Source organism: Ascaphus truei, chromosome 1 (genome assembly GCF_040206685.1).
Source record: "Ascaphus truei isolate aAscTru1 chromosome 1, aAscTru1.hap1, whole genome shotgun sequence".
NCBI lineage: Eukaryota > Metazoa > Chordata > Amphibia > Anura > Ascaphidae > Ascaphus > Ascaphus truei.
This window is the reverse complement of record NC_134483.1, coordinates 554842014-554852218: the sequence shown is the minus strand read 5'-3', so window position 1 is coordinate 554852218 and position 10205 is coordinate 554842014. Positions and strand designations below refer to the sequence as shown.

At 43.8% G+C, this 10205-nt stretch overlaps 1 protein-coding gene across 1 annotated transcript in view; it reads left to right on the top strand.

Annotated features, from left to right (window-relative positions):
* Window positions 1-1389: 1389 nt before the first annotated feature.
* The window catches only part of LOC142466824 (vomeronasal type-2 receptor 26-like), a 133188-nt gene continuing 124372 nt past the window's right edge, over window positions 1390-10205 (top strand). Inside the window, exons 1-2 of the mRNA XM_075572350.1 lie at window positions 1390-1732; window positions 2246-2537. Of these exons, the coding sequence (XP_075428465.1) occupies window positions 1491-1732; window positions 2246-2537 (534 nt within the window). The 5' untranslated portion in view covers window positions 1390-1490. The remainder of the gene's footprint in view (window positions 1733-2245; window positions 2538-10205) is intronic.

Here is a 10205-nt window from a genome sequence, read left to right as displayed (position 1 = left end):
ATGGCGCGACCGCTCTTCTCGGTTCGACCCTTATCGGGGGTCCAGGATTCGGGGACCCAGTTGTGGTTGAATGGTGGGAGGTCTAGGAACTAGGGGCAAAAATTATTTTATTTCTATGTGCTCTAGAACTGTTTATTCCCACGCCACTTGTCATTGAACTTGACTGCTAAGTGATCAAAGCTCTCTTATTGAAAAAGTATCCGCTTTGCGGTTTTACGGTTTGGACGGCAGCCAACTCGTTCCTGGAAAGCCCCTTCGAGGAATCTCCATTGAAATCAATGGGCCCATTGACTTACAATGGGAAACCACCGCTATTCCTCTCGGACGCCATCTGCTGGTCTTCACAGGAAACAGGACCAAAACAGCAAGATTCGCCATTGAAACGCATTGAGCTCCAATGGCGGCCTATGGGACCCTGCAAAATGGTGCCTGAGAAGGCGGGAAAATTACACAAAGGGCTATAAACACTAAAGAACTATTAACCCTTGTACTCCCGGATGGATCCTAGTGTGTGTGTGTGATGCAGACACTGATTAAACCAGATATTACAATAAAGCATGGGAACAAGGGAACACATTTTCATGTCATAACAAGGGTTAAATCACATTTCTGGACCTCAGCCCAGTTAACCCCTTGTCTCCCTGGTGAGGTCAGGGGATGGCCAAATGGGGTGCAACCCCTTTAATACCGAGCCACCCCCTTTCTCCCTCTACACACCCCTGTAAAGGTAAGACACACATACATTCTTAATTGCAATACAATTACATTAATTGCAGGCACAATACCCAGGTTGAAGAGCTGACACTCTAAAACCTGAAACAGGGCTCAAAGGTAACCATCTGGGCATAATACCTTTATTTATGGCCTGGTTACCTCTTCACCGTCACACCCATGCAAGTGGGTTCCCTGCACCTAGGAAAGGTAGATCTCATTCCCCAGACCCCATTAAGTTTGTATACTGTATTTCTATATTTTGTGTTTCAGTGTATTTCCGAGGTCTTCATCAAATAAACCTCATTTTATTTTACTGCCTTGTTTTGCCTATTAACTGATCCCTTAAATATAAATGGTGTTAAAAGACCTGGTCTACCGTGACAATCATGGAAAACACACTTTACATAGAACTGTTTTGTATGTTTTTTTTCTATTTCTGCTTGTCAGCTGCAGTCTGAATGTCCTCTGTAGAGAATTGTAAAATGTGTTTCCCTTGTCCCCTCTGATAAATTAGTACTCTTTGGATAGGTGGATACATGAGACCACAGAGGATACCTGTAAGTATAACCCACTGAATTTCAAAAGACAACAACCTGCATAAAAATAGACTAGGAAGGGTATATAAAACAGCAGCTGTGAATGAAAGTACGATCTGATCTTGCAGAAGACACTGGATTCAACCTTCTTCAACAGCCAAAGCCGATGTGCATTGATCTGGGGGCATCTAGGAGGACTGGTAAATTATAACATCTAGCATCTAGCACTCTATTAAAGAGATGAACGGTTCTGTTTTCCAAGTTCTGGGATCAATATTCCTACTCGGAGTGATGATCTTTCCAAGTTATGATGGATCCATTTTGGAATCAGGACCGGGGTGTCATATTCAGCACAAAGAGCAAGTCTGGGAGTATTCACGGGAAGGGGATGTCATTATTGGGGGCGTCTTCACAATTAACTTCATCCCTGCGCTGTTATCACCTCCATTCACCAAGCATCAATCACGTGTGTACTGCATCTTGTAAGTAACTTCAGGAGATCTTACTATAACTGTGTAATTATACTGTATAGTATTTAGTTATGTTTTTAGTACAGTTGGGCAATTGTTTATAATAAAGGAATATAAATGCTTCTATGAAAGACTTTTATATACAGGTATTAAAGACAAATCAGAGAAGGATACACAAAACTTCAACACTAGAGTTACATTCTTTCCAAATGTATCTTCCAAAAATAAGTAATCATTATTCTCATGGTTTTGCAGGATTATTTCCCACAGCATGGGGATATCTGCTTTGTATGATAAGATTATTGTACTGCAGTTATGTTCAATAGCTCTCCCTGAACAAAGCCTCCCTGATGATAACAAAGTTCCAGATATAAAAAATAAACAGACAGCATTAATGTTTTTCTGATAAATCTGTTGCTGAGTTTGTACAAACTTTGCAGCAGATAAAATAAAATCATCCTATTTACAGTATGAAGTGGCACTATATCACAATACCCTGTTATAACATTGTATTATTACTTGCAGGGTGCTTCCAAAGTTTTACCGACACTTCCGAGCATTTATTTTTGCCATTGATGAGATTAACAGAAACCCCGATCTTTTACCCAACATCACCCTGGGTTACCAGCTTTTTGATTCTTGTTCAGATGAGGGCAAAGCGGTGGAGAATGTTATACGGATAATGCACGGAGAAAAGGAAGCCATTCCAAACTATGACTGTCTGAGACGAGGCAAACTGGCCGGCTTTATTGGAGACCTCACATCTGTAACAACTGAGGCAGTGGCAAATCTACTAGGGATGTACGGATACACTCAGGTAAGGGAGACGGGGGATTAGCATGCTGTTTCTAACATGCACACATCCTGTAATACTTAAGTCACACTTACCAAGCCAAATTGGAAATTGCACTTTTTACTTTTTCAAAATAAAATAAAAACAATTTTTTTTTTATATGGGAGTCAAAATATTGCTGAATAACTCTCTTTATTGCAATTTTGCAATCAATATTGTATTGTTTCCTTCAGTTTGTGCCAATAACTAGCAGAGTGTGTTGTACTTTCATTGCAATATGTTTTTGTGAATTTCACAGCCCAGAATATCAAGAGATATAAACATAACCTAAATAGGATGCAACGTGTACACACAGTAACATGTAGGTGAGCGTTTTCACTTCAGTGTAACTCCAGAAATGTATTTTATCTTTTGGGGATTACGCTATTTAGGGATATTGTGACGGGATATAATGCAGTGTTGAAATGTTGACCAGCTATCTGAATATAACTTTGATTTAAAAATGTTTAAAACCTTTAATTGAGGGTTTCACTTCTGTACAGAAACAGTAATCCTTACAAAGAGACAGGAATGATTTTGGATACATATTGTTTTTAGTACGTAGACAAAAGTTACCAGAGAAGGGTTAACATTGACACAATGTTTCAGATTGTTTTAAATGAGAAACCACTCAGCTAAATTCTAACAAATAAGAGACTTCCCATTATTTTATTGAGAAATAGAGAGTAATAGGAATGAGACTTGGAGAAGTGGCTGAGTGAACAGATACAGATGGATTGGAACTGAGAGGAATAGAGAGTAATAGGAATGAGACTTGGAGACGTGGCTGAGTGAACAGATACAGATGGATTGGAACTGAGAGGAATAGAGAGTAATAGGAATGAGACTTGGAGAAGTGGCTGAGTGAACAGATACAGATGGATTGGAACTGAGAGGAATAGAGAGTAATAGGAATGAGACTTGGAGACGTGGCTGAGTGAACAGATACAGATGGATTGGAACTGAGAGGAATAGAGAGTAATAGGAATGAGACTTGGAGACGTGGCTGAGTGAACAGATACAGATGGATTGGAACTGAGAGGAATAGAGAGTAATAGGAATGAGACTTGGAGACGTGGCTGAGTGAACAGATACAGATGGATTGGAACTGAGAGGAATAGAGAGTAATAGGAATGAGACTTGGAGAAGTGGCTGAGTGAACAGATACAGATGGATTGGAACTGAGAGGAATAGAGAGTAATAGGAATGAGACTTGGAGACGTGGCTGAGTGAACAGATACAGATGGATTGGAACTGAGAGGAGTCTGCAGGAGATTATTTCATTTCCTCACAGACATATTTCTCTGTTCTGTGTGATTATGCCTTATTGCCTTTTGGATGCACCGCTAGGTTTCTGATACTGTATTGAAGCCCCAGCTGATTGATTGTGCTGGGATATAGGCACCTGGTGCGGGTTAGATCCTTTTTCATGTATAATCAGATACCTATTTCCTGTTTTTTTTTCTTATTTGCCTTGTCTGGGAAATTAGGGTGTAATTCAATATTCCCCAATGTGGTGGATCTACCTACTGTACAATCCACTGAAAACTCCTACTGACTTCAGGGAATATTGAATTACCCCATAAATAGTGCGGTAGGACCATTCTTTTCTATTTGAAAGAAAGTAATGATGAGTATTATAAACCAGGCATATAGGACGTGCAGTAATCATATCATATTACCAAACCCTTCCTATTCCTCCTTGTCTTGCTTTTCCCTCCTTTGAGGCTCACACTGTTCAGCTTTTCTCTCCTCTCCCTGTCCATGTGGCAGTTATACATCGCCCCCTACCTCTACTCATCCCCCTTCTGTCCTTCTCTCTCACTTTGAAACCTGGCTCTCTTTCTTTCTCTCCTCTTAGTCATCTGTTCTTCTTCTTGGGGAATTCAACTGCCACATTGATGACCCCTCTCTCTTATGCGCTTCCCGCTTTCTCTCTCTAACCTCTTCTTTTGGCCTTCAACAGTGGCCTGCAGCCAGCACCCACAAGGATGGCCACTACTTAGATCTGGTTTTCACAAGAAACTTTTCTCTCTCTGATTTCTCCATTTTTCCTTTTCCTCTCTCTGACCATCACCTCATCTCATTTTCTTTCTCTCTCTTCTCCCCTTCTCCACCTCAATATACCCCTTGTTTCTTCAGAGGCCTGCGCTCTATTAACCTACAAGCTTTTGATTCCACTTTTTGCTCCTCCTTCTCTTTGCCCTGCTCCAGACCCTGACAACCTGTTCAGGAACTTCAACGTGGCCCTATCCTTTTTTCTTGATCTACATGCCCCGCTTGATTTCTGCTGTACTTGCCCTTCTAATCACAGACCCTGGCAAAATTCCCACACGCGCATGCTGCATTCCTGCACTCGTTCCTCTGAACGCCTCTGGAGGAAATCTAACACTCTCGCAGACTTCCTTCACTAAACATGTATGCTGTCCTGTTTCAACTCTGCCCTCTCTCAAGCTAAACAAACATACTTTATTCACTAATAAAAACGCACAAGTATAATACATGCCAACTCTTTTCAAACATTGACTCCCTACTCAGACCACCCTCTGCTGCCTGTTCTTCTTCCTCCATATCACCTCAGGACTTTTCCGACTATTTCAAGGAAAATGTGGAATACATACTGCTGCGGCCGAGTTTATTCGAGCATTTGCCCGTTCTTGGCCGCAGCAGTAAACTGGCGCGCGCCGGAGGGTGCCGGGCGCGCGCCAAAGCAGTGGAAGAGCGCCCTCCGATCGGGGCGCTCTCCCTCCCGTTGCCGGGTCCGCCGGGTCCCCCGGAACCCCCTGCCGCCGTCCCCCACATCGCGGGACACCAGGGCTCCCTCGGGGAGCCCTGGACGCGCGTGCAGGGGGCGCAGGCTCCCGATGACGCATGACCGCGCGTCGGGGACGCGCGGCACGCCGAGGGGCGGCCACTAGCAAGCTGGGAAATCTCCCGGCTTGCGGAACCGGCCACACTTTAATAAAGTGTGTTGGTAGTGTACGTTAGGACATCTTCTCTGTATCCTCCTCCCAACCTACGACTCTTCCTAACTCTTTTCCTGCCTTCCTTTACTCTTTTTCCACTGTCACAGAGGGGGATGTGTTGTTGCTGATTTCCTCTTTTCCCTCTACCACCTGCCCTCTTGACCCCATTCCTCCCATCTCCTAAAATCTCTTGCTCCTATTATTATACCTACACTCACACACATGTTTAACTTTCCCTCTACTCTGGTATCTTTCCCTCCTCCTTAAAACATGCAACAGTTATACCATTATTTTAAAACATCAAGCTTGACCCTACCTGTCTTTCTAACTATCGGCCTGTATCCCTCCTGCCTTTTGCCTCTAAACTCATTGAACGTCTTGTATTCTCTCGCTTGCTCCATTTTCTCAACACCTATTCTCTCCTAGACCCTCTACAATCTGGATTCCGCACTGCTCACTTCACTGATACAGCCCTCACTAAAATAACTAATGAACTCCATGATGCCAAAGACAGAGGTCATTACACTCTGCTCATATTACTCAACCTCCATACAGCATTTGATACTGTGGACCACCTCATTCTCCTTCACATTCTCCATACTCATGGTATTCGGAACAAAGCTCTATCCTGGATCTCCTCTTACCTCTTCCATTGTACTTTCAGTGTCTCTTTTGCCAACACCTCCTCCTCTTCTATCAATCCCTCTGTGGGGGTACCCCAGGGCTCTGTCCTGTGACCTTTTCTCTTTACACACTCTCTCTAGGTGACCTAATCACATTGCTTGGGTTCAAATATCACATTTATGCTGATGACACACTGTCACGATAGATCAGGTATTTTAACACCATTTATATTTAAGGGATCAGTCATAAGACAAAACAAGGCAGTGAAATAATGTCATGGGAAACCAGGCATTTACACCTTTTTACCAGGATCATACATTGAGCAAAACAGGTAAATGAAATAAATTGTAGCTTTATTCACAGGAAAAGGCATACACACAATGTTGCACAAACTACATAAGACAATACACACTTACTGGGAGTCTGGGGTACAAAACTGAACCTTTTTAGGTGCATGGCTTCAATTTACAAAGCTTACCCTCTCTCCCTTCTCTGCAGAGGTCTTGAATTCACTTGCTGGACTTGGAGCTTAGAATCTGCTTAGAATCCTAGAATCTACAAAAAACACAACTGACTGCCTGGCTCAGCGGTTCTGCTAGTATTTTAGAGTTTCCTCCACAAAATACTACAGCCCTATCAGAAGTCTGAAAACTGTCTCAGAAGCCAATCCAAGACAAGCCGGTATAAAATACAGGGTTAGCTGAAAATCTGAATGAACCAAGGGGCATGTGCAACTTGGCACATCTGTCCCTGGTTACCTCAATGCCACCCCCGGTGACAGGCTCCTGCCAGCCTGACAGAACAACTGGCAGTGCTCAGCCTTTTTCCTGCTACCTATTTGATTCTCACACCTCTGGCAACCTCTGGCTGTTTTGATCTCTGATGTCTCCCAGACTTACTGGCACCTAGCTTGGTAGTCTCTGGGACATCGGTTCTGAAAGCCCACTAATTTTACAGTGCATAACACTACACTTCATTACATTACATGTATTAATAAAATAAGCCTTTAATACATCACTAAGCCCTGGGTATGGGAAATTGTGGCGGCGAGGGGGTAACCAGGCTCACAAATAAAGTTAAGCCCGCTTGGTTTCCTCTGATCCATATTTGGGGTCTCAGGGTGTCAGCTCTTGAACCTGTCTGTTGTACCTGCAATGTATGTGATTGTGCAACAATAAATTATTTCTTTGTGTTTTACCTTTCCAGGAGTGCTAACCAGTGGAGAATGAGAGGCTATAACAAGGGGGTTTTGCGGTAAAAGTGTTGTCAGGTTGTGTCTAGTTAGTCGGAGCCCAGAGTTGCTGGTCACCCCAGAAATGTAGCCGGGAAGCAGGTCAGATTCCAGGATTCACATAGACACAGCACACCCATCATAATTCTCCCTTGAAAACAGATACGCGACTCACCGCCAGGCTTCCCTGCTTCAGCACAGGCCAGAAAGGTAATTGGGGCATAGGGATGTGTGGTATGTGGGATACAGTAAGTGGTCCCTAGGTCAGTGGGGGTCCCCCAGTATATGCCCAGATCACAAGAACCCGGTATAGGGGTTCTGGGGTGCTCCAACCATCCACCAGACTGTGTGGGGCCTAGATCAGCGGGTGGCTTCTGACTAACAAGTTCCAGAGGTGCCAGGTTGGCACATGCCCCTGTCAGATGCAGAAGTCCCGCTTGCCTGGCTTCAGAAGAATGGCATCACTCTGTTTGGCTGGTAGGAATGTTCCCAAGCTCTGATTGGCTGTAGTATTTCATGAAAGAACCTGAAATATTATAAGAAACCCAGCAACCAATCAGGTATTTGGAGTCGTCCAAGATTCAAGCGCCAAGACAGGAGCGGGAAATTTGAAATCAACAAAAGATGCTCTTGGAGAAATAGCAGCGAGCCGGCTTCAGAAATTTCAAGGCAAAATATTTTTTAAGTCCCACTTTTCAGGACCAAGTTCTCAGAACAGAACGTAGCGGTTACGGCTAGGATTTCAAGCCGGTTTTAGTTCCAGGACGTTTTGGACCTACTCCCGGTCAAGTTTTTTCAAGGCTCTGGAACTTATCCAGCAGTGACGGGTGGAACATCATGCCGATTTGAGTTCCAGGACATTTCGGGCTAAGTCTCGGTCAACTACAAACTTTGTTTTATGGACTGTAGAAATAAGGAAAGTCTAGTTTTGCTGTTCAGACCCCCAGTAAGTGTGTTTTTCTTATGTATTTTGTGATCCACTCTGTGTATGTCTGTTTCAATGGAATAAATGATCATTTGTTTTACTAACTTGTTTTGCTCAGTTAATGCTCCCGATAAAAAGGTGTAAATTGCCAGGTCTCCCGTGACAGGTATAGATTAGAAAAGTGTACTTTTAGTCCTAGCAGCCTATATTCCCAACACACTATTAATAGGACTTAGCTGGACTCTGAGAATCCCCCCACAACCTTATCTACGGTTGGGGATACCCATGAACCCAATACTGGTTCTGGCTACCTGGCACTAATTGGGTTGTTACTTAGGGATCCCCGCAGCTACAGGTACACTTTTCATCCCTGTGCCTCATTTTACTGCGCTCACAGCACATATTATTTAACACACTTTATTAATAAATATAAACTTTAAAAACATCCTAAGTCTTTTTGGTATGGGAAATAGAACAAGGAGCTGCACTTTATTCCCTACTAGCCATATTCCCTACACATTGCAAAATGGACTTAAACTTTTAAAACTCCTTGCAACGTTATGTAGGGTTGGAGTACCTCAGAACTCCTATACATTCTGGGTGACCTGGGCACTAACTGGGTATCCCAGTTAACTTACAGTATGGACCCCTTGACAAGTTCAGGAACACCTCACATCCCTATGCCCCATTTCCCTTTCTGGTCTGTGCTGAAGCAGGGAAACCTATCAGTGAGACGTGCAAGTGTTTTCAAGGGGAGATATTGCCGGACAAAGTGCCTATATGTATCTGGGAATCAGACCTTATTCCCAGGTACATTTTTGGGGTATCCATCAACTTTGGACCCCGGCTAGCTAGACACATTCTGACAAGACTTTCTCCACACAACCTCCCTCGAAACTCATAGGCTAGCAATCTCTGCTTGCTGGCACACCTGGAAATGTAAAAACACAGAAAATTGTTTATTGTCGCACAAATACAGGTTATGCTTATACAACAGTTAGGTTCAAGAGCTGACACTCTAGAACACCAAAAAATGGATCAGAGGTAACCAAACGGGATTAACCTTTATTGTGAGCCTGGTAACCCCCTCACCGTCACCCCTTCCCCCTGAAGATGAAGGCTCTGTGTCAGTTACCACGTCTTGTGGATCCACAAGCCTGGCATGTCTTGAGGTTTTAGGCTCACAAGGTGTGTCCTGTCGGGAGAGTCTACCAGCATTACCATGCTCACTGCCTTTCTTGTGCTAAATAGTAAAGTCAAATTCCTGCAAAGAAGAATTGAAGCAGTTTGCCGTTCTCCCCTGACATCCTTTCTAGTCAATTTGGGGATTCTGATCTGTGATCACAGTGAAGGACCTGCCATACAAATAGGGCTGCAATTTCTTTAGTGCCCAAACTATGGCCAGGCACTCCTTTTCAATTGTGGCATAAGACACTTCTCTAGGTTTGAGTTTCCTACTCGGGTAAACAATGGGGTGATCACCCCCTTCCTCGCCCACCCAACTGAGTACATCACCGCTGCTATAGTCGGGGGCATCAGTCTGCACAAGGAAATTTGTTTTCGTTGTGTAGTCGAGTGGTGCCAGGATGGGAGCACTATACAGTGGTACCTTCAGTGCCTGAAATTATTTTTCACAGGCAGGAGACCAGGTTACAAGAACCAAGAGTCATTTCTAAGTCAATTAAGCCAGGGGTTTAGCAATGGCACTATATTGGGGAACTAACTTTCTGTAGTAGCCAGCGATTGCCTAAAAAAGCCATGTCCTGATTCTTGGTCCTAGGAATGGGCCACTGCACTATAGCCTTGTCTCGTGTGCTCACAACAAACAGGACTAGACCGCGGGGCTGAGGTGGGGATGTATATACCCACAGCCCTACAACCACAGGGCCTGTTCCAGAGTGCAGAGT